Here is a 25,376-nt window from a genome sequence, read left to right as displayed (position 1 = left end):
AATGTGTTATTACTGTGTCTGTTCGGCTTTATGTCCATTTGGCATTGTGTCCATTCAGCATTGTGTCTGTTCGGCTTTTTGTCCATTTGGCTTTATGTCCATTTGACATTGTGTGCGTTCGGCTTTATGTCCGTTCAGCATTGTGTCCATTTGGCTTTATGTCCATTTGGCACTGTGTGCATTCAGCATTATGTCCATTCAGCATTGTATCCATTCAACTTTATGTTCGTTTGGCATTGTGTCCGTTGAGCATCTTGTCTTTGGCGCCCTTTGGCAAAAATGCATTCGGCATCCTGTCCGCACATGATATTAACCACTCAGCCATGTGCTGTGAAGGCACATGGTTTACTGATTAGTGTGATATTTTTAATAGATTAAACTGCTTTTTCTAGCAGAACTTGCAAGCATGTCAAGACACTCCGACCTCATCAGCCAGTTAAAAAGATATAGGCAGTCACACACACACATACAGACGCCTGCAAATGTACACAAAGGTATCACCTGTTACAAAACAGGTGATAGCTAGTAAACTGAATGATGTCAATCTGATGATGGTTGATGACTTTTAATTACCTGCAAATTAACATCGTTTCAACAGAAAAGGATGCCTAAGTAAGGACTGCAAAAGCATGTAATGCCCTAGACAGACAGAATTATACAAAAGTCCTCCCTTCTTAACAACATGAAAAGGGATTTCTTCAAAGCAGTCTTTGAAGCAGTATTTCTCTATGGCTCTTCAGCATGGGCTTCAAAAGAAGCTTAATGGTATGTATGCTTAGTGCAGTTCTCAATCTTTCTTGGCAGCAACAAGCCACAAAGGGTTGGATGTATGGTAGTCTTCCTACCATCATTTCGGTAATCAGAGGAAGAACATTTTATGCAAGACATAGCTACAGAAGTAAGGATGAAATATCCAGTGGACTCCTCCTTTGGAAATTCATGCAAGGACATGTTGCTGGCACTCCGTCGCTTACGACGTCGAGGGTTCCAGTTGATCCGATCAACGGAACAGCCTGTTAGTGAAATTAACGTGCAAGTGGCTGAGCACTCCACAGACACGTGTACCCTTAATGTAGTTCTCGGGGATATTCAGCGTGACACAGTGTGACAAGGCTGACCCTTTGAATTACAGGCACAACAGAAACAAGAAGTAAGAGTGAGAGAAAGTTATGGTGGAAGAGTACAGCAGGGTTCGCCACCATCCCCTGCCGGAGCCTCATGGAACTTTAGGTGTTTTCGCTCAATAAACACTCACAACGCCCGGTCTGGGAATCGAAACCGCGATCCTATGACCGTGAGTCTGCTGCCCTAACCACTGGGCCATTGCGCCTCCACGCAAGGTCATGAAAGTATCAGTAAACCAAGAAGAGCAAAGATCAACTTGTGGAACATAATGGATATGAAGTTTGAGAATAAGAAAACTACTAAGGAAGACTGAGACGCCTGGTGAAGAAGAGTTGCATTGGTTAGGGCAAACCAACTGGGTAGGTAGATAAATCAGTGAAACATGGGCTGTAACTGCTGAGGACATACGTAAGCTCGCAAGGAATGAAGCCAGTATGCTCCGTTGGATGTGTAATGTCAATGTGAATACCCGTCAGAGTGTAAGTATCTTGAGAGAAAAGCTGAACATTAGAAGCATCAGTTGTGGCGTGCAAGAGAGACGATTGCGCTGGTATGGACATGTGGTGAGAATGGAGGAGGATAGCTGCGTGAAAAAGTGCCACACCCTAACAGTTGAGGGAACCCGTGGAAGAGGTAGGCCCAGGAAGACCTAGGCTGAGGTGGTGAGGCAAGACCTTCGTACATTGGGCCTCACCGAGGCGATGACTACTGACCGAGACCTTTGGAAATGTGCTGTGCGTGAGAAGACCCGGCAAGCCAAGTAAGATCGTTGCCAGTGCCCCTGGACTGGTTCTTGTGCGGGTGGCACATGAGATGCACCATTTTGAGCGTGGCCGTTGCCAGTACCGCCTGACTGGCTCCTGTAGGATTTTCGAGCGAGATCGTTGCCAGTGCCCCTGGACTGGCTTGTGCGGGTGGCACATAAAAGACACCATTTCGAGCGTGGCCGTTTTCGTGCGGGTGACACGTAAAAGCACCCACTACACTCTCTGAGTGGTTGGCGTTAGGAAGGGCATCCAGCTGTAGAAACTCTGCCAAATCAGACTGGAGCCTGGTGTTGCCATCCGGTTTCACCAGTCCTCAGTCAAATCGTCCAACCCATGCTAGCATGGAAAGCGGACGTTAAACGATGATGATGATGATGATGATGATAGATAGATAGATAAATAGTTATAGATAGATACATATAGATATAGATATAAATATAGATAGATAGATATAGATAGATAGGTATAGTTAGATAGATAGCTACAGGTAGGTAGGTAAACAGACAACAGAGTGCAAACATCTTAAAGCTGCTTATTGTCAGACACTGATTTAGGGGGGGGGGAAAGAGGAATAAACAAAAGCAGAAGATAAATAGACAATAAAGCAAAGAGGAATAAACAAGAAACTGAATAACAAAAATATTAATTAGAAAAAAAAATCAATTAATTATAAAAAAATGAAAACATATATAAACCTACCTGCCAAAGAGAGTTATATTGGACAACTCTACTAAGAATCCTGGAGAAGAAGCAGCAAAGAAAGGAAGTAAGAGAAAGAGTTTTAGATTGATAAAGTGAATAGAACGGCAGCACTATAGTTTGGTCTGTTATTAGAAGAGGGTCGAGTTCTATGGCATTTTATCTGCTTGTCTTTTTGTTTTCGAAAATTTGTGATAGAAATCATGCTGAAAGGTCATTTTTATGTTAGATTAAGAATCCTCCTGGATTATCAGGATTGTTGTAGGGAAATATTTGAATATATGTCTTATGATATGACAATGGGCAAGAGGTGGGGAGCAGTTCAGTTGCTACGGTGACGGTGTACTGTAGTGTTGGTTGTGTACTGCTTGCCTTCTGTAAGGTTGTCTCACAAGAATCCAGGAGCATATGTGCTATGTGTGTGCATATATATATATATATATATATATATATATATATATATATATATATATATATATATGTATATATGTGTTATATTCAAATTTTATAGTATTAAGTATTCATCATGGCTGGTCTTACCAATCAGTTCTCTGGCTTACCGGTTCCAGTCAAACCGTCTAACCCATGCTGGTGTGGATGTTAAATGATGATGGTATATGTACTTGTATACCACTCTGTAAGGGGGTTGGTGTTAAGAAGGGCATCCAGTGATGAAAGCCCTGTCAAAACAGACAGTGAAGCCTGGTGCGGTCTTTTGCCAAGACAGCCCCCAGTCAAGCTGTCCAACCCATGCCAGCATGGAAAACGGACGTGAAATGATGACAATGTGCCTTTTTACATGTGTGTGTGTATGTGTAGATATATGTGTATGTGTAGATATATGTGTATATATATGTGTGTCTGTGTGCAATATATATTATGAGTGTGTGTATGTGATGTGTGTGAGTGTATGTGTAAATGTATAGCTGACAAAATGGAAGGCTTTCTGTTTCATCATTTTTATATACCCAATCAGACCAAAAGAGTAAAAAAGATAAACAGAATGCTTTGTATTTTGTCAGATATATTTCAACTGTCGTTTGTAATAAGCTGAGGTCTAATTAATTAATCAAGTAATTAATATTGTAACTAATACACTCTGCTCCTTTAGAATATATCAGAGAGGGACTTATTTTTCTTGTTTTTAGTCAGATTCAATCATGTATGGTACTACTTCATTCTTTTTTAGAAAGCAGCAGAATGATTTAGTAATTAGACATTTTATAAAGTGAGATATTTCATTACACACACACATACACATGCAGATGAATATGTTTGTTTGTTTGCATGTAATGTGCACATGTAGGAAAGACGCTTTTAAAGTAGGCATGTCACACATGTTACATAAATATTGCACCTCATCAGACAGCCACTCTTTATTACTACGAATTGTGAATACAGAGTTTAGACAATAATATCCAAGCTTTTGTACTAAATGCCTTAGCTATTACACACACACACAGATACAGAATTCTGATTCTCTTTCTTTATTCTTTTATTCTGTTACTAGTTTTAGCACAAGAGCTGTGGCCATGCTGGGGTACTGCCATTAGTCGAATCGTTGGTGTAACCATGATACTCTGATGATCTAGCTTTCTTTATTTGTATTGATTTGTAAATATGCAATTTTACTGTATAATGCATAGTAATACAAACATATAAGCATAATTTCTTCCACACTGAAATTATTACAACATGAAGAAGGCTGTGAAACAGCTGTAATCCTTAGGATGTCATGTGGTTAAATAAATATTTATTCATCTCTTGTACCACCTGATATTTTATGGTTTATATATACCTTATGAAATAATTTCATCAATCAGATCTTCTGGATTTCAGCTTCATAGACATACTACATAACATTTCTCTGTATTGGGCTGTTTTGTGGTCTGTCAGCTGAGTCCAGTAGAAGAACTTTCTGTGACAACCATATGATTCTCTGAATCCATATCTTGGTATCACAGAAGGAAACGCAGATGAGGGCAGCAACACCAAACCCTCTCATTCACAAAAGCCATACATCAGAGGAGGTTTCAAGTAGGAAAAGTGTAACATAGCTAACAGCCATGCCCCAGCATGGCCATAGCTCTTAAGCTGAAACTAGTAAACTGTGTGAGTTTGGATCTATGTCTCTATATTGTTTCATTGAAAATAGGGACTAACATCGTTTTTTTAATGGCTTTCAGAAAAGAAATTGAAGAATTAAAATTTTCTATCTTTACCTGGACATCACTTGAATAAGGAGGAGGCGGAGGGGGGAACTGGAATACATCATCATCTGGAACGGAACTCACATCCCCACCCACCATGTTTGTTACATTTGAATCCAGCTGCTGCGAATGTTGTTGCTGCTGCTGCTGCTGTTGCTGTTGTTGTTGATGTTGTTGCTGTTGTTGATGTAGTTGTTGTTGTTCACTAGATTTTGGAAATGCTTGATAGTTACTTCCTGCTGTTGTTTTCGGCTCTGATACAGCTGTTTTACAAGAGACTGGCGCTGTATAACTGCCACTGGCTGGGGCCTGTGACGAAGAGCTGATTTGAGCACCTCCACTGAAACTTACGGCTGGGACTGATACAGCAGCAGTTGAATACTGGTTGCGTAAAATGCTTAAAATCATTGATATATCTGAGCTCATTTTTTTTTCTAACCTGCAAAGCTGCCTGGAAATTGAAAAGAAAGAAAACAAAGACAAAAATTAGAAATTTTATCAAAAGAGGAAAGATTGGTAAAAAAAAAAAAAAAAAAAAAGAAACCAAACTCACTATCTTCAATTCAGATATCATGCTTATTTTCACCTAGGTTCATGAATTTTGGGTAATGATTGAAAGGGTAAGATCACAAGTGGCCAAAATGGGGTTCCCTGAAAGGGTCTCTGGCGTAATGTTACTTGGCAAGGTGCATAGTTGGAGATCAGGGAATCTGTCCAAATTGAGCCTTTACTTCTCCGCATTGAAATGTCACAGGTCTGGTATTACAGACATCATAATCAGTAAAAAGAAACCAAACACGCTATCTTCGATTCAGTTTTTGTGCCTATCCTCACCTATGGACCTGAATGTTAAATAATGACCAAAAGAGTACAACCATGAAAACAAGTGGCCAAAATGGGGTTCCTTGACAAGGAGCGTAGCTTGGAGATCAGGGAGTCTTTCCAGGTTGAGCTCTGCCCTGAGAGATTACAGCCCTGGTACTACATGCAGACACATGATTTTAATGTCACAGAAAAGGTTTGTAAGACAGATTCTTCAAGGAAAGCTGACCAACAGGAGACCTAGGTTAGATCAAGAATGAGATGATTGGAATAATATCCATAGTCTCAGATCATGCTTGGGAATCCTGCCAGAAAGTCTAATAATGGTTGCATCTGACAGGAAAAGGTACCTGAAGACTAGCATCACAACCCTTCCAGGAATAGTGGGTGGAGAAGACGAATGGAGGGATATTTATGCATCATTGCTTTTAAGTTTAATTTCTGTTCCAGAATGGATGAAACAAAGGATATTGAGTCATGTTCTGATGTGAAAAATCACTTGTCTGTGAGAAATACTGTTTGCAGGGCAGGTGAACATGACGTGGTCATCGCTTAAATGTTGTCATGCAACAATACACATCCATTAACCTTGTCACTGCAGAATTCAGATATGTCCATTCAAAATTTTATTACCTTTAACTGTGCAGAGAAATTTGATACACCTCTCTGTCTTTTGTTGAGAAATGTCATGTTTGAAATATGTCAATTTTATACTCAGAACATAAAACTGGAAGAAATGCCACTAAGCAAACATATACAAATATATATATATATATATATATATATATATATATATATATATATACGACGGGCTTCTTTCAGTTTCCGCCTACCAAATCCACTCACAAGGCTTTGGTCAGCTTGAGGCTATAGTAGAAGACAGTTGCCCAAGGTGCCACGCAGTGGGAGTGAACCCAGAACCATGTGGTTGGTAAACAAGCTACTTACCACACAGCCACTCCTGCACCTCTGCAGAATTTGAACTGAGAATGTAAGGAAGGATGAAACGCCGGTAAGTATTTTGCCGAGCATGCTAATGATTCTGGCAGCTCACCACTTTAATAATAATAATAATAATGATAATAATAATCCTTTCTACTTTAGGCACTAGGCCTGAAATTTTAGGGGAGGGGACTAATTGATTACATTGATCTCAGTGCTTGAATGCTACTTGTTTCACTGACCCCAAATGGATGAATGGCAAAGTCAATCTTGGCAGAATTTGAACTCAAAACGTAAAGACAGAGGAAACACTGCTAAGCATTTTGTCTGGCAGAGTAATGCTAGCTTGCAGGTTTAAGTAATAATAATAATAATAATAACAACAACGCACTGATGCAGTACCAGGCAGTTGCTCTCATGGCTTCTGATCTTAACTGATTGGAAGTGTTATCATGTACATTGTTTTGTCTTGGTATAAAGAGATGGGCTACAGCAAATATTCTGCTCAATACCACAGATTTGCTTGTCAGTTGTTTGACCTTAACCAGTTAAGCATGTCCCTTGGTGGCTGACGATATGTGCATCTCTGATCATGAGTAGAAGTAGTCAGGGAAGCATCATAGCCATGTGTTGAGAGGAATTCTTTGGGGTTTGAATAATTCACCTTTGGAAACATGGGTGTTTTGCTTAACATCCTTAAACAAACCTTATTCAAGGACCTTTTGAATGGGATGGGCTACTCGACCTGAAGAAAATTCTAACTGGGCCCCCACCTGCAAGGTCATGTGCTGTTTATCTTGATATGGGATCATCATATCGCGCATGTATGGTTGTGATGCATGTGCCTGGTGTACCCTTATCAGACGGGTAGTCATGATGGGTATACTGGGCTTCGTATATTTTACCCCAGTGTCACTTTGATGACATGCATGGCCATCTCACTCAATAATAATAATAATAGATGATAATAACCTTGTCATATCCTCCAATCTCCTTTCCACATCCAACGGACTTGTGTGTCCTACCATCGCTGTTTGTGAATCAGCACCACCTCTTCCTGAAGGCTGATGCTCGTCGAACTGGGAATGGCTGGACGACGTAGACACTGGTAGAGTCATACTCGACGTAGATTTTGGTACACTTGATGAAGATGTCACTTTGTGCTGACAAAAGAGAAAATAATATTTACATGAGGAACATCATAATACAATCTGATCTGGAATGGAATTAATCTAAATGCAAGCCGGCCGATGCCAGTGTCACATGAAAAGCACCTTTTGAGTTTTGGGCATCATGGAGAAAATGACAAATGACTGAGTCCTTTGGTATTATACCGTGTGTGAGTTGTAGCAGATACCGGTGTCATGCAAATGGTATATAAAAGCACCCATTAGACACTTGGAGTGGTTGGTGTAAGGAAGGGCATCCAACCATAGAAAACCATGCGAAATCAGACTGGAGTCTGGTGCAGCCTTCCAGTGTGCCAGCCCTGGTCAAACCGTCCAACCCATGCCAGCATGGGCAACAGACGTTAAATGATGATGATGATGATGATATGCAGCTTAGCCTTTTGTTCAGAAAAAGTAGGGTTATCACAGATGTCATCTTCCTAGCGAGTCAATTGCATGAGAAATTTTTACCTAAAAAGAAAACCAATATTTCTGGAATTTTGGGACTAGAAGAAGGTTTTTGACAGGTGTAATATTACTAGATATTACTGACAGAGGAAAATGTTCAACAACGCATAACACATCAAACAGCAGATGACATTTAAGTGACCTATAGTAGTAACTAAGGGAGAAAATTCAATAATATCAGAGTTACATCCCTCTTGATGATGGTCCAAAAGAGAGAGATGGCGACTGATCCCTGGCAGCGTGTGCGTGTGTGTATTATAGCTGTGTAAAGAGACTCACTTTCCAGCCACATTGTTTCAGTTTCAGTCTCACCTACTGCTCAGCAATTTGGGTAAGTGTCTTCAAATATAGCCCTGGATCAACTAACACCTGATGACTGTATTTGGTCAACAGTAACCTCGTGGAAGCCCACCTGCGACGGACCGGCGTTCTGTTGAGGTGGAGAACCTATACACCAATGAAACTGGGAAACCAGCCCTTATGAGCCAGGCACAGATCGAGAAGGAACAAACTATCTCTCTCACTAAATGTCTTTTAAAATCTTATGGGATACCTTCCTCGGACAACATGTCTAAGAACCCAAGTAAATTCTACCGGGAGTATATTTCTGGCATATTTCTACATTTTTGGTAAAATACCATCCCAAGCAGACAATTTTCTGCAAGTAAGCATTGAATTTAGTCAATTATGAAGGAATATGATGATGACTCTTTGCAAAGATTAGACATCCATCAAGTTATGACCACTCATAAAGACGTATCATGTATTTTCAGTCCCAGATGGAACTAAGCAAAGATTTGTCCTTACAACCAAGATAAAAAAAATCCATTGATACACACTGGCTCAGCTCATCATATGTGCCATAGGGTTATTAACATAGCAACAGGGGCAGCCTTTACCAAAATAGTCTCAGATGGAACTAAGGAAGAGTTTATAACAGTATGATCCCTGTTTGGTATTATTGTCTTTGCCACAATTAATTATGCATAATCTAAGACGACTTGCGCATGCTGCTGCAGTTGCAAACTCACTGAACGAGGGTGCTCAACGCTGTTGGTACCTGAACAGGAAGACAAAGATTCAGATCTTCAGGTCACCGATTCTCCTTCTCTTGCTCTACACTTGTAAGACTTGGACACTGTCCAGAGCATTTAAGGGCTCCATGAACCTCTTCGGCACCAGGATTGTAAACTATGATTGGTTGGATTTTATAGCCAATCAACAACTGTACTCAAGAAACTGGGATGCGTCCTGTTACTTGTATGGTTCAGGAGCATCTACATTTATGCTTTGGTTATGTTGCTCAATTAACTGAGTCAGATCCTAGGTACCATGTTCTCTTCTCTGAGGATCTAGCTGGGGGTTATGATTCATGTTGGTCAGCCACATGCTGTATGATTATAGTTGGACAAGAAAGTATTTTTTGGAAACAAGAACTCACTGGAAAACTGCTAGGAGGGTTGTACAGGAAAAGCCGAATAGATACCGACAAATGGTGGATGAAGCAATGCACTGCAACAGCGCATGGCCCCTTAACTGACCCTGATGCATAATCTTGTAGCTTTGAGAATTCAACGATGTAGCTGTTTGTTTTTAGAATGACATTGTAGGGTAGGTATGAGAGGCTGGATCCAGTCAGTTTGAATATAAAACAGGTGGAATATGGCCAGTTTAAATGTTAATGGGTTGATGCAGCTTCAACTAGAGTATATGCTCAGAGCTGTGTTCTTTACAAACCGAAATGATTAAAATGATATTTGTTATTGAGCTAATATTGCCTTGCCTTTACCACATAATTAAATCTTACTTAAATCCTCCTGGGGTGAACTTTGACTTACAGATTAGCTGGATTAATTATACAAGATGTCATTACAATCAAGCGAATTAATTAGAAAGATGAAGAAAATCCATCAATTCACACTGGCTCAACTCATTATACATGTTATAGGGTCATTGACATGACAACATACGGCAGCTATAGGGGCTTTACCAATGCTATTAAAGCTTCCCTGGCCCTAAATGCACCACAAGTGTAGAGGGAACAGAGAAGGGGGCCTCTACATGCCATCACTTCTTTCTTTCAACACTCTTATCCTTTTCCTCTCTTTACCAACTGGAGTAGCCATGTATCTCCTCTATAGTAAGACACCTGTTCCTGTCCCTCTTTCACCTGGCATAAAACCTCCCCACCTCTCAGTTGTTTTGCAAGTCACTTGGAGGGGCCTCACAAGTGCTGGTGTTTCATAAGAGGCATCAGTACACTCTGTAAATTGATAGCCGTTAGAAAGGACATCCAGTCATAGAAGCCACGCCAAAGCACACAATCAAACCGTCCAACCCGAGCTAGCATAGAAAGAGCACGTTAAATGATAATAAGGGAGATAACTCGTCACGTTCTGTGCTTTCTAACTATTGAGGAGTGATCTCCCTTGGCTCTTGTTGCAATCTGGAACACGTACCAGTTGCTCTCTGGTTCAAGAATTTTAATAGCTTTTACTCGTTTCAGTCATTAGACTGCGACCATGCTGGGGCACTGCTTGGAAGAACTTTTACTCGAATGAATCAACCCCAGTACTTATATAATCCCCAAATCTCATCAGTTTTTACCAGTCACGAGGCCAAGCATCCCTGAAAGTTTCATCAGAATCCATTCAGCGGTTCTTGAGATAGCTTGTCTGCGGACAAACAAACAAACATGACTGAAAACAGTACCTCCGCCTTCACTAAGGCAGAAGTAATAAACCTTTTGGTGGGAGCAGACAAGTGGGAGCAGACAAGTTGATTACACGGATCCTAGTACTCGCCTGCTACACATTTTATCAACTCTGGAAGGATAAAAGGCAAAGTTGATCTTGGCAGAACTTGAACTCGGAATGTAAAGAAAGACAAAATGATGCTAGGCATTTTGCGCAGTATGCTAATCCTTCTGCCAGCTTACCAACTTAATAATAATAATCCTTTCATATCACACCTGTTTTATGTTCAAACTGACTGGATCCAGCCTCTCATACCTACCCTACAATGTCATTCTAAAAACAAACAGTTACATTGTTGAATTTTCAAAGCTACAAGATTATGCATCAGGTCAGTTAAGGGGCCATGCGCTGTTGCAGTGCATTGCTTCATCCAAGGCTTGAAATTTGGCAAGAGGCGACTAGTTGATTACATCAGCCCCCAGTAATTGGGATGAAAGGCGAAGTCAGCCTGGATGGAATTTGAACTCAGTACATAAAGACAGATGAAATACCGCTAAGCATTTTGCCTGGTCCACTAACGATTCTTATTTCTTTATTGCCCACAAGGGGCTAAACATAGAGGAGACAAACAAGGACAGACAAGGGGATTAAGTTGATTACATCGACCCCAGTGTGTAACTGGTACTTAATTTATCGACCCTGAAGGATGAAAGGCAAAGTTGACCTTGACGGAATTCAAACTCAGAATGTAACGGCAGACGAAATACCACTAAGCATTTCGCCCGGCGTGCTACCGATTCTGCCAGCTCATTGCCTTCTAATGATTCTGCCAGCTCGCTACCTTAATAATAAAAATAATAATAATGTTCTTTTCTACTAAGGCCACAAGACCTGAAATTTGTCAGGAGTAGGGTTAGTAATACGGAGAAAAATGTAAGACTGAGAAGATGAGATTCTTACCTGAGTTTCAGGACTTGCACTCAACTCCTGCAATAAAGGTGCTGTTTCCTGGCTTTTTTTTGTGGAATCGTGTCGCCCTGTGACCACGTTAACTAAAGTATTCACACTAGATAAAGCACCTGAAACATAAATAGAATCAACATATATATATATATATATTCAGATAAGAAAAGAAATCTGAATATATTAAACCATGTTTTACCATTTAAATTACCAACCTTATACATAGTGAGGTAATACCACCAGTAGTGCCTACAGATACATTTATCTCTTAGACGGTTGCATAACCTCTAACTCATAATTTATAAATATATGTATATATGGAGGCACGTGGCTTAGTGGTTAGGGTGTTGTACTCACGATCATAAGATTGTGGTTTCAATTCCTGGAACGGACAGTGTTCTTGATCAAAATGCTTCGAGTGTGGCCGTTTTCGTGCGAGTGACACGTAAAAGCACCCACTACACTCTCTGAGTGGTTGGCGTTAGGAAGGGCATCCAGCTGTAGAAACTGTGCCAAATTAGATTGGAGCCTGGTGTTGCCATCCGGTTTCACCAGTCCTCAATCAAATCGTCCAACCCATGCTAGCATGGAAAGCGGACGTTAAACGATGATGATGATGATGATGATGTTCCAGTCCCTGCGAAGGACCAGCATCTCGTCCAGATGGGAGTTCGTCTATATGACTTGGGAAGGTACTTTACTTTTACTACATATATGTGGCGTTCCGTCGGTTATGATGACAAGGGTTCCGGCTGATCCGATCAACCAAACAGCCTGCTCGTGAAATTAACGTGGAAGTGGTTGAGCACTCCATAGACATGTGTACCCTTATTGTAGTTCTCAGCGAGACACAGAATGTCACAAGACTGGCCCTTTGAATTACAAGTACAACCCATTTTAGCCAGTTGAGTGAACTGGAGAAATAAGGTGAAATAAAGTATCTTGCTCAAGGTCACAAAATGCCACCAGAAATTGAACTCACAGTCTTACATTTATGAGTCAAATACCCTAACCACTATGCCATGTGTCTTCACATACTCCATATATATATATATATATATATATATATATATATATATATGCGCAGGTATTGCAGTGTGGTAAGTAGCTTGCTTACCAACCAGATGGTTCTGGGTTCAGTCCCACTGTGTGGAACCTTGGGCAAGTGTCTTTTAAGACTATAGCCTCAGGTCGACCAAAGCCTTGTGAGTGGATTTGGTAGATGGAAACTAAAAGAAGCCCATCGTATATATATATATATATATGTGTGTGTGTTTGTGTGTGTGTGTGTATATATATATACATATGCGTGTGTGTGTATGTGTGTATATATACATATATATGTGTGTGTATGTGTGTATATATACATATATATGTGTGTGTATGTGTGTATATATACATATATATACATATATATATATATATATATATATATATATATATATATATATATATATATAGCTCCACTTGAAACGTCAAATTCTCTTTCTTTCCTTTCCTGAGCGTCCAGTAACACAATATCTGCATCACATCCTCGCGTTGTTGTTTTTTGTTTTTTTTTGTCGTTTTTCTTTTTTTGAACTCACTATATATATATATATATATATATATATATATATATATATATATATATATATATATATATGCGTGTGTGTGTGTATGTTTGTCCACCTACCACAGCTTGACTACTGATGTTGGTATGTCTTGCAAAACTGATTGGTAGGATCAGCTGTAATGGATATATAATACTGTATGCTTTGATTAGTGTGTGTGCAGGTGCATGTGCATATGCATTTAATGCTTGTATGTATACACAACCACAATTATTTCATAGTCTTGATTAACAGTGTACCAACTAATACTGGATTTTAAATGTTAGTTTGTTAATAAGTGTGATTTCAAATTGTCAAAAAATATCAAACTTTTTGTGTGGAAAGAAAACAGAAAACAAGTTAATAAAAATCACAAAATTGCAAAAACTGCCAAAATATTGGATCTATTTGGATGATAGTGGTGGAAGTCAAACAGGACTAAAACATTAGTATTAATGGAAAAACAGAACATTAAAAAAACTTCTCATTTGGAGTAAAAAGTAAAAAAAAAAGAACCAGCTTTGTAATATCATGCGGAGAAGTTAAAATATTTGGAAACTCAGTGAGGTTAAACCTTGTGTTTAATAATATCAATATTAACAAGTACACTCAGAGAGCACAAACCTCTGCCATGGCAACACCTATGTCCTCTCAACGATTAGCCAGAGATGATTTTTAAAATGAGAACATCTGAAATAAATTTGACTGCTCTCACAAACGAGAATATGAAAAACGAACCTGACCGCTCTCAAAAATTAAGTAAAAAGACTGGAAAAATAATCCAGAATCTTTGTCCAGTACTGGATCAATCCCAAAATTTAATCAGATCGTGCCAGTCATGAGGTCAAACATCCCTGAAAGTTTCATCTGAATCCATCCAGCAGTTCTTGAGATATCTTGTCTACGGACAAACAAACATAACTGAAAACAATACCTCCACCAAAGCAGAGGTAATAATAGTTTCTAATTTTGGCACAAGGCCAGCAATTTTAGGGGAGTGGGTAAGTTGATTCCATCAACCCCAATGCTTAGCTGGTACTTATTTTATTGACCCAGGAGGGATGAATGGCAAAGTCAACCTAGGCAGAATTGTGAGATCAGAATATAAAGATGGATGAAATGCTGCTTGGCATTCTTGTCTGGCATGCTAATGATTCTTCTAGTCTGCCATCTCAATAATAATAATAATCCTTTTTACAAAAGGCACAAGGCCTGAAATTTTGGGGGAGGGGGCTAGTCGATTACATTGATCCCCAGTGTTTCACTGGTACTAACTCGGCTGAACTTGAACTCTGAGCTAAGCATTTTGCCTGGCATGCTAACGATTTTGTCAGCTCACCACCTTAATAATAATAATAATAATAATAATAATAATAATAATAATAATAATAATAAAACTCCTTTCTACTATAGGCACAAGGCCTGAAATTTTAGGGAAGTCAATTACATCAACTACAGTACTGGTACTTAATTTATTGACCCCGAAAGGACGAAAAGCAAAATCGACCTTCGTAAAACTTGAACTCTAAGCTAAGCATTGATGTGCTAATGATTCTGCCAGCTCACCACCTTAATAATAATAATAATAATAATAATAATAATGTATAGTAAAAAGATTCTTTTTACTATAGGCACAAGGCCTGAAATTTTAGGGAAGGCGACTTGCCAACTACATTGACCCCCCAATACTCAGCTGGTACTTAATTTATTGACCCCCAAAAGGAGGAAGGGTAAAGTCAACCTTGGTGGAATTTGAACTGTAAGCTAAGCATTTCGTTAAGCATTTTGCCTGGCGCGCTACCGATTCTACCAGCTCACCACCATAATAATAATAATAATAATAATAATAATAATAATAATTGTTTCTAATTTAGGCAGAAGACCAACACTTCTGATGGAGTGGGGGCATTAATCGATGCCACTGGCCACAGTACTTGACTGGTACTTTTGAAAAGATAAAAGATAATGTTGGCCTCAGCAAGATTTGAACTTTGGAAACAAAGATCTAGAACAAATTTTGTTTTTCTGACAATAATAATAATGATAATAATAATCTTTTCTATTATAGGCTTGAAGTCTTGTGGAATAGGACTGTCAATTACATTGACCCCAGTACTCAACTGGTACTGATATTTACTTCATCGATCCCGAAACATGAAAGACAAAGACGACCTCAGTGGGATTTGAACTCAGAACATCACCAAGCATTTTGTTCAGTGTAACAACAGTTCTGCCAGAACTACTTTTAATTCAAGATTTAATTTTGTTTCATATGTGCTGCACATCAGCATATAGAATTTACATATTTGGCTATGACCAGCACTATGGTTCGTTTCCAGGTGAGTTAGGTGTATGGCGCTAATGAGCTAAAGTGACAAACAAAATATTGATATCTGCCCTCCTGGTTCACCTTTGGGACAAGTCGTTCCACTTGGTCAGAGACATTCCATGTTCTTTAACATTCAGTGTTGTGATGGTATGTTTCCCAGGGGACTATTCTTCAGCCAATGAATGTTTAAACAAAATACATACACTAGGTATGTGTCAGTGATAACATTTGTGTGTGTGTATTTTAAAGTGTTGATTGAACAATTAATCAGTTGTTGGTTTTCTCTGTCAGAGTCCTTTTGTTGTTGTTTGCAACCTCATCAATGACATGCCCTCACTCTGACACTAAACTCTACTTGCGAAGACTTGTTGAGGCAAGTGAAACCGAAATCAAACTAAATTCGACAACTGGCACCCATGCCAACGTCGTCTCCTTCATTGGACACGAAACTCAGTTTGTGAAGACCTGTTGGGGAAAGCGAAAGTGAAATCAGGATAGCACCTCTGCCCAGCGTTGCTTTTCTGGCACTTGTGCCCGTGACATGTGTAAGGATTTTCGAGCGAGATCATTGCCAGTGCACCTGGACTGGCTCTTGTGCGGGTGGCACATAAAATACACCATTTCGAGCGTGGCCGTTGCCAGTACCTCCTGACTGGCCTTCGTGCCAGTGGCAAGTAAAAGCACCCACTACACTCTCGGAGTGGTTGGCGTTAGGAAGGGCATCCAGCTGTAGAAACTCTGCCAAATCAGATTGGAGCCTGGTGTAGCCATCTGGTTTCATCAGTCCTCAGTCAAATCATCCAACCCATGCTAGCATGGAAAGCGGACGTTAAACGATGATGATGATGATGATATATGTATTACATGATGAAGCTGAGACTATACGGGTACTACCCGATCAACAACTCATCATACCAGGGGCATTTGAACCAAGAACTACAAGGTTGCATGAAGTGAAATGAAATTTCTGGGCCACACAACCATAAATAAACCTTTGTTTTATAACAGATCCTAATTATAAACCAATCAATCGACAGATCAATCAATAGCTGAAACAAAAAACAAAATAGTTCATGATCAAGGTTTGGCATGTTTTTTTATCCATTATTTCACAGAATACTAAATACCTGCAATGTAAGGGAACCCTGAACTCAGCTTCTTCTCTTTGTCTCTCGGCTGGAAATCAAAGTTGGCGGGCGTTACATCTTGGCCCGCTTTTGCTGGTGAAAACTCTAGAATTCCAGCACCACTCTCTCTGATCTCTTCATCACTGGACTCATAAGAGAGGCCCGGTTCCGTCTCCTGACTCGACCGATGCCGTAATCGTCTATCTCGTCGACAAGCTTTTTCATTCCGTAATATCTCTGGGAAGCAAGAAAAGACTTTTTTTTTTGCCCAAAATTAATATCCATTAGTTGGGTTAGATAAATATGAAACAAAAACAAGTTTTAAAGTTTCTAATAATAAGCTTTGAAGTGAAACATCGTGAAAATATGTTGGAAAAGGGGTAGGGATTGGGTTCCAAAAACAGTGCAGTGTGTGGCTAAACATGCTTTAGGGTACTGTTAGAATGAATTAATTAGTTAATTAGTTAGATAAGCAATTGGTTATTTTAAATAAAGTCTATGTAATATAAAGCAGTAAAATATTGATCAATTTCACCCTTTAGCATTCAGATTACCGTCATATGTAATATTCATTCACATTTTTGTAAATTAATTATACATTATCTTGTAGCTTAAAGATTTATGATAAAGGTGTGATTGTTTTTCTTTTAGAATGATGTTGTAGAGTAGGTGTGAGAAACTGGATCTGACCAGCTTAAACATAAAACATGTAGAATATTTGGGTCTGATATGGATTAAATGCCAAAGGGTTAATTTAAGAAGGAAAAAGAAAAGAAGGAAAAACAAACAGATTAGTTTTATGAGAAATTATGAAATGACAGAATGACATCTGAGGGTTAAATTTTAGATGACAAGAAATGAGGGAATGGAAGATGTTCATGCCTTTCTTAAGGGTGTTAGTGAGACGTGTGTGAAAAATTGGAAATGAAAGCAGGTCACAATTACAGTCTGTTTGAATCACAATAATTGCATAACTGCTAACGATCGTTTGCTTGTAGTGATGACGACAACAACACCAGCAACAACAATGATGACAACATTAAGTTAAAGCAACAGAAGACACCACATATACATATATATATGTTTGCACCGACAATTGGAAAGTGTATTATGTACGCTAACCATGAAATCATTAATGATTTGCGACCAAATCTGGTTTTAAAAGGCAGCTTCCATGTTGCATTCCCCTGCTTTCAGTGCCATGTATATTTATTAAAGTAGTTTGACTTCAGAGTCCCATAACAACATGAAGCATTTACATGTAGTAATAACCCTTGATATAATAAATGTATTTATATTTACTCTTTTACTTGTTTGTCATTTGACTGTGGCCATGCTGGAGCACCGCCTTTAGTCGAAAAAATCGACCCCAAGTATTCGGTTGATCGGATCAAGTGGAACCCTCAACGTCGTAAGCGACGGAGTGCCACAAGACAAGAGACCCACAAACAAATGTACACACAGACAAATGTAGACAGACAGACATAAAGACCCAGAAGCAAATGCATACACACATACAGACAGATATGCAGACCCATAGACCCACAGACAAACTGGAATGAGATGATCAGGGTCAGCTGTTTGAGCAACAGTACGTTTATGCACTGGAAGCAAGCAAGCACACAGATGCACAGAAATATACAGAGAGAGAGAGAGAGGGTGGGGAGGATGGAAGAGAGAAATAGTCAAGGAATAGAGTGTGGGAGAGAGAGAGTGAGGGAAGGAAGAGAAAGTGTAGGAAAGAGTGAAGGAAGAGAGAGAGGGTGAAGGAAGAGAGAAAATAAGAGAGGGAGAGAGAAAGAAGAGGAAGAGAATGAGAGAAAGACAGAGGGGGGATGAGGGAACAAACACACACACACACAACAGGCTTCCACATAGTTTCTGTCTAGCAAATTCCCTCACAAGGCCCAGGGCTTTAATAGAAGACACTTGCTCAAGCTGCTGTGCCATGAGATGGAACCTAAAATCACACATTTACAAAGCAAGTTTCTTAACCACACAGCCAGGCCTGATGACCACAATAAATAAATACATGATTAAAATGCATAATTAAATGACCAAATCAATGACATAATTAATGAATTAACGTAAAGGTAAATAAGAATAAAACTAAATAAAAATGATAACTATTAATTTAAATACCAGAAAATTGATTTCCTTTATATATTAAATAAAAAAAATCAATAAATGAATAAACAAAGCAAATAATAATAACATGGTAGAAAGAAAATATTTCCAAATGAAAGCTTTCACTAATTGTTTATCAGAAGATTAACTAAACCTAGACAATTAGAGAATGAAAATGATGCCACAATACTTCGTTTTAATTCCAGAACAAAATGATCAATAAATACTTAATCGATAGCAAAATTTAAAATACACTGTAGTTTATAGAAAACATCGGAGACCAAACAAACACGAAATGGAAAGAAGAACTGTAAAGAGACAGGACATGGATTCACCCCTGCCCTTTTGATGTTGTATGTTGCCATTTGTACTTGAGACAATGTATAAGGAAATAAACACGCTTTGATGTTGACTTGAAGCTGAAGTAGAGGACCTGACTGCAACGTGTGAAAGAATGAATGACAACGATAATGAAAAATAAGTTGAAACCATTTGTTTCTCTCCCCTCACACTCTAATAGCCCACTTCTTTCCCCTGCTCTGTTGCCCTTGTCCTATCTAGCTCCTTGAGGGTTTGCTCTGGCCCCTATCTGTATCCTCTCTTGCTCCTTGACGGTTTACTCTGATACCCTATCTGATAACAGCCATCTTATCATCTTCTCAGCTGCTCCCACCCTTATATAATATGGGATAGCCATACATCTCCTAGACACAAAGCCAGCTCTCTCCCTATCAAATACTCCCCCAACTCAGACAAGGGGTTTTTCCCCCTTTTTTGCATTTTCTTGTTCTTTTTCTACCCTGTAAGTTACACAATGTGGAGGTGCATGGCTTAGTGGTTAGGGTGTTGTATTCATGATTGTAAGGTTGTAGTTTCAATTCCTAGACCATGCAATGTGTTGTGTTCTTGAGCAAAAGACTTCATTTCACAATGCTCCAGCCTGCTCAGCTGGCAAAAATGAGTTGTCCTGTATCAGACTGGTGTCCCATCCACAGAGGAATAGACATGCCAGAGAAACCAGGAAACCGACTCTATGCTCCTTATGGAGTTATGTGAACTAATCAAGTTACAAAATGTAAACAAGTGGTTTGCTGGGTCCTCTCAGACCATTTAACCGATGCCAGCATGAAAAATGGACATTAAATGATGATGAGGCAAATGAAGTCAAGTAACAGGAATCTAAAGTGATGGCAGACATCAGTCTTGGAAGAATGCTGCAGAGATGAAGAGAAGATATTGGTGAAGAGCTGAGGTGATGGTATGATGTTGTAGAAGAGACACTATTGAAGAGAGAATAACTGCTGGTAGGGACACAGTAATTTCATTTTACAACCATAATACACCACCAAGCATATTAAAGGCTTAGAAGTTAATATTGGGTCCAACCTGTGTTGAAGGGAGAATACAAGTGAAGCAGAATGCGAGAAGGATGATGTTTAGAGAATAATGGATTTGAGGGGAAGGGATTTTCTTATTACCAACAGCCAATTTTCTTTATTTCTTAAAGGATTAGTAAATAAATTATTACACTCAAGAGATGAGTATTATAGTTAATCAGTGAATTTTCGAAATAGTTATCATTGTCTCGTGGCTCAGTAGTTAGGGGTGTTGGACTCATGATTGTAAGATTGTGGTTTCGATTCCTGGACCGGTTGATGTATTGCATTCTTGAGTAAAACACTTCATTTTATGTTGCTCCAGTCCAGGTAAAAATGAGTAATCCTGCAATGGACAGGTGTGCCATCCAGGGAGGAATATGTTTATGCCAGAGAAACCAAGAAAATGGCTCTTTGTGGAACTAACCCATCTCATGAAGAAGGGAAAGAGCAAGGAATTGAACCAAAGATAAATAGTTTATTTAGTAAAGAAAATATTTACTTAACCCATTACCTACCAGTGATCTCATATGAGATCACTTAAAAATTATCTGTCAATATTGACACATATCTAACCTTTTTGCTATATCTACTAGGTATATTTCTCCGATATTCAAATGAGGTTTGCTAATTTTTCACCCAATATCTCGCTTATTTCTATTTAAAATGTTATTTTGATCATTCCAGTGTGTTTCTAAGGCTGTTTTATGCTAGAAATCAAAGTTTCATAAAAAAATTCCAGTTAATAGAATTATGGGAAGTAATGGGTTAAAATTTTGGTACAAGTCCAGCAAAATTACCCCAGGAAGGGGTAAGTCGATTACATTGACCCCACTGCTCAACTGAACCAAAAAGGATGAACAGCAAAGTAGACCTCAGCAGGATTTGAACTCACAACATAAAGACAAATGAAATGCTACTAAGTATTTTGTCTGGTGTGCTAACAGTTCTGCCAGCTCACTGCCTTATTTAGTAAAGAAAATATAGGCTGTAAGTAATAGGAAATTACTGAGGTGAGCTTGTTAATATTTGGGCATGATGCAAGCATTCAAAATCTGTTCACTCAATAATGCAAGATTCAGGGACACATGGGAAGTTTTGGCCTCAAGCGAAAGATGCAAGAATAGGTCAACATGTCGGGGGTTTGTGCAAAAGCAGAACTATAGATGAAAAAGAATTTAGATATAAAAGAAACAACAGTAATAAAAGATTTAAAGATTAATGGTAAATGGATAGAAGATATTTACTTCGATAATAAGGTCTTTTAGCAAATTCTGATTCCATCTCTTCTTGAGGCATTTTCACAACCAATTCATGCTGTAAGAAAGAAAAGGAGAAATGTTGGTTAATATGTTGCATTAAAGAAGATAGAGTAAAGACCCCTTTTCATTTTTTTTTTTTTTACTTGTTTCAATCATTTGACTGCGGCCACCATGCTGGAGCACCACCTTAAATGTGTGTGTGTGTGTGTGTGTGTGTGTGTGTGTTTGTGTCCCCCCCCCCAACATCACTTGACAACCGATGCTGGTGTGTTTCCGTCCCCGTAACTTAGCGGTTCGGCAAAAGAGACCGATAGAATAAGTACTAGGCTTCCAAAGAATAAGTCCTGGGGTCGATTTGCTCGACTAGAGGCGGTGCTCCAGCATGGCCACAGTCAAATGACTGAAACAAGTAAAAGAGTAAAAGAGTACAAAAAAAAACACAAAAATATATAAAATAAATAAAAATAATAACAAAATGAATACGAACATCTCTTAAATCAAATGTGACTTCTAGATTTTTGGTAAAACTTTCAGCAAATTCTGGATACATATCAAGTATGTCCAAAAGATCTTCCCGATTAATCTTATGAAGGTCACCATAGGTTAAAGCGCGAACATTACAACTGGATTTGCCAATGGTCATATGCTTACATAGGTTCTCTCCAAAGACGTCATCAGTTCCTGAAAACAGGAGGAAAATAGCAGAAGAGTAAACGGATTTAGATTTGCTGCGAGCGATAATAATGACGACGACGACAATGACAAGAACAATAACAACAGCAATAACGGTTTCAAATCCAAACTTGTTTTATTGAGTGTGAAAGGCTGAAAGGCAAAGTTGACCTTGGTGGAATAATAATAATGATAATAATAAAAGTAATGGTACAATTAAACCTTGGGAGAGGCATTATGCCGGTAATAAACACACGCACTGGTTCAGTCCTTTATTAATTTATATAGTTTTTTGTTAAACAATTTCATTGCACTCTTGCAATCTCTTCAGTAACTTGTCTCTCCAAAAAACTATATAAATTAATAAAGGGCTGAACCAGTGCGTGTGTTTATTACCGGCATAATGCCTCTCCCAAGGTTTAATTGTATTTCTTTCAACACACGTATCCACATCAAGAATCTTGCACACGAAATACACATACGAAAAAGTAATAGTATTTATAATAATAATATAGCCTGAACAGGATAAACTACCCCTATTATGCAAAAAAAAAATAGGGGTAGTTTATCCTGTTCACGCTATATTATTAGTATTATCCTGCGTTTAAGAATTTAAAATCACTTCTTTAACTTTCTAAGACATCTCAACGCTTCTAAAAGCAAACTTCGTTTCTTTGTTTACGTCTATCGTAATTTGAATTTAATAATAATAATATTCTATGTACGTAAAATACTGTCTAAGTAATCCAAAATTTTAAAACAAACTTATAAATTTTTTATGTTTTCTTAAACATTCTCTAGAACAATACATTGTGCAAAACCAAATATATGGCACCCTAGGCATAACACCAACTTGAACTTCTAACTTGTCTTTCAAGATCTCTGGATGAGACTTGGAGTCAACTTGTACAAATACAAAGCAAAAGTCAAACATAGAATAATAATAATAATGATGATGATGATGATGCAAACAGCCTTTAATAATTGGTGTATTGGGAACAGTAAGCCAAGATATAGACAAATGGCTGAAGGAGATTGAACTAAAATGCCCAGTAGAGCTCCTACAAAAAGGTTTGTCTCTTAGAGACAGCAAGGATTATCAGGAGGGTTCTAAGCACTTGCAGGACTGTTGAAAACTTGTGGATATCTAAGGTTACAGGTAGTAACCTGCTACCCACATAATTCCTACCTGGAATAATAAGACTAAACCTGAGCTTTATTTCTATAATTAAAAAAAATTTATGTGTCCTTTTTAAAGCCTAGGCAGGCTCATGGGCCCGGTTTCCCGGTTTCTATGGCGTATGTGTTCGCCCCAGCTGGATGGGACGCCAGTCCATTATAGGAAACAGGAAGAAAGAGTGAGAGAAAGTTGGGGTGAAAGAGTACAACAGGGGTCGTCACCACCCCCTGCCAGAGCCTCGTAGAGCTTTAGGTGTTTTCGCTCAATAAACGCACACAATGCCCGGTCTGGGAATCGAAACCGCAATCCTATGACTGCAAGTCTGCTGCCCTAACCACTGGGGCATTGCGCCTCCACTTATTTCTATCATCATCATCATCATCATCATCGTTTAACGTCTGCTTTCCATGCTAGCATGGGTTGGACGATTTGATTGAGGACTGGTGAAACCGGATGGCTACACCAGGCTCCAATCTAATTTGGCAGAGTTTCTACAGCTGGATGCCCTTCCTAACGCCAACCACTCAGAGAGTGTAGTGGGTGCTTTTACGTGTCACCCGCAAGAAAACGGCCACGCTCGAAATGGTGTCTTTTATGTGCCACCCGCACAAGAGCCAGTCCAGGGGCACTGGCAACGATCTCGGTCGAAAACCCTACAAAGGCCAGTCAGGCGGTACTGGCAACGGTCACGCTCAAGATGGTACATCTTATGTGCCACCTGCACAAGAGCCAGTCCAGGGGCACTGGCAACGATCTCACTTGGCTTGCCGGGTCTTCTCACGCACAGCACATTTCCAAAGGTCTCGGTCAGTAGTCATCGCCTCGGTGAGGCCCAATGTTCGAAGGTCTTGCCTCACCACCTCAGCCCAAGTCTTCCTGGGCCTACCTCTTCCAATAACAATAATTCTTTCTACTATAGACACAAAGCCTGAAATTTTTGGGGAGGAGACTAGTCAATTACATCGACCCCAGTGTTTCGCTGGTACTTAATTTATCGACCCTGAAAGGCAAAGTTGACCTAGGCAGAATTTGATCTCGGTGAATAAAGGCAGGCAAAATACCACTTAGCATTCTCCCCAGAGCGCTAACAATTCCGCCAGCTTGCTACCTTAGATCTAAGAACAATATTCTTTTCTACTCTAGGCACAAGGCCTGAAATTTTGGGGGAGGGGGCCAGTCAATTAGATCAACCCAGTAGGCAACTGGTACTTAATTTATCAACCTCCGAAAAGATGAAAGGCAAAGTTGGCCTTGGCGGAATTTGAACTCAGAACATAAAGACAGATGAAATTTTGAATATAATCTTTTCTACTCTAGGCACAATGCCTGAAATTTTTGGGAAGGGGGCCAGTCAATTAGATAGATCCCTGTACGCAACTGGTACTTAATTTATCGACCCCGAAGGGATGAAAGGCAAAGTCAACCTCAGCAGAATTTGAACTCAGAACATAAAGACAGACAAAATACTGCTAAGCATTTTGCCTGGCGTGCTAATGGTTCTGCCAGCTTGATGCCTTGATCTAAGAACAATATTGGTTAAGAGATGGTTCCACACTCCTCAAGCAGGGCCCACTACAGGATGCAGTTGAACAACAACAACAACAACAACAACAACAGCAAAAACAAGCCTGAAGCATCAATGAGTTGAAGTGTGAGTACAAAGAGGGAGATAGAGAAAAGTGAAAACACCACAACTCACCTAAAATAGCAACAACTATATCATCCCTAAGAATTTCGATTGAGCCCCTTGAAACAAAAAATAACCCTGTCAAAACATCGCCTCGGTGTACAAGTGTGTCCCCTGGTGGTACGTGGGTTGTTTTAAATTTCATTGACAAAGCTCGCAAACA

At 39.2% G+C, this 25,376-nt stretch overlaps 1 protein-coding gene across 6 annotated transcripts in view; it reads right to left on the bottom strand.

The window, feature by feature from the left end:
• Positions 1–25,376, bottom strand: part of LOC106881904 (voltage-gated inwardly rectifying potassium channel KCNH6) — a 258,767-nt gene that overhangs the window by 6,812 nt on the left and 226,579 nt on the right. For 4 of the 6 annotated variants that reach the window (XR_016238608.1, XR_016238607.1, XM_089343317.1 and 1 more), the window contains 8 exons: positions 25,226–25,376; positions 22,162–22,355; positions 21,660–21,729; positions 16,910–17,164; positions 11,859–11,977; positions 7,538–7,728; positions 4,814–5,252; positions 2,592–2,631 (listed from right to left, as the gene is read on the bottom strand). The exon at positions 25,226–25,376 is cut by the window's right edge and continues 14 nt beyond it. Coding sequence is in view for 4 of the 6 variants with exons in the window: in XM_089343317.1 (XP_089199443.1) it covers positions 2,623–2,631; positions 4,814–5,252; positions 7,538–7,728; positions 11,859–11,977; positions 16,910–17,164; positions 21,660–21,729; positions 22,162–22,355; positions 25,226–25,376 (1,428 nt within the window). In the remaining 2 variants the exon portion in view is untranslated. The remainder of the gene's footprint in view (positions 1–2,591; positions 2,632–4,813; positions 5,253–7,537; positions 7,729–11,858; positions 11,978–16,909; positions 17,165–21,659; positions 21,730–22,161; positions 22,356–25,225) is intronic. The other 2 variants (XM_089343314.1, XM_089343313.1) reach the window with 1 other exon arrangement.

The sequence above is a fragment of the Octopus bimaculoides genome, chromosome 27, assembly GCF_046866305.1.
Source record: "Octopus bimaculoides isolate indiv1 chromosome 27, ASM4686630v1, whole genome shotgun sequence".
Lineage (NCBI taxonomy): Eukaryota > Metazoa > Mollusca > Cephalopoda > Octopoda > Octopodidae > Octopus > Octopus bimaculoides.
Note: the sequence above shows the minus strand (reverse complement) of the source record. Positions and strands in the feature narration are given on the sequence as shown.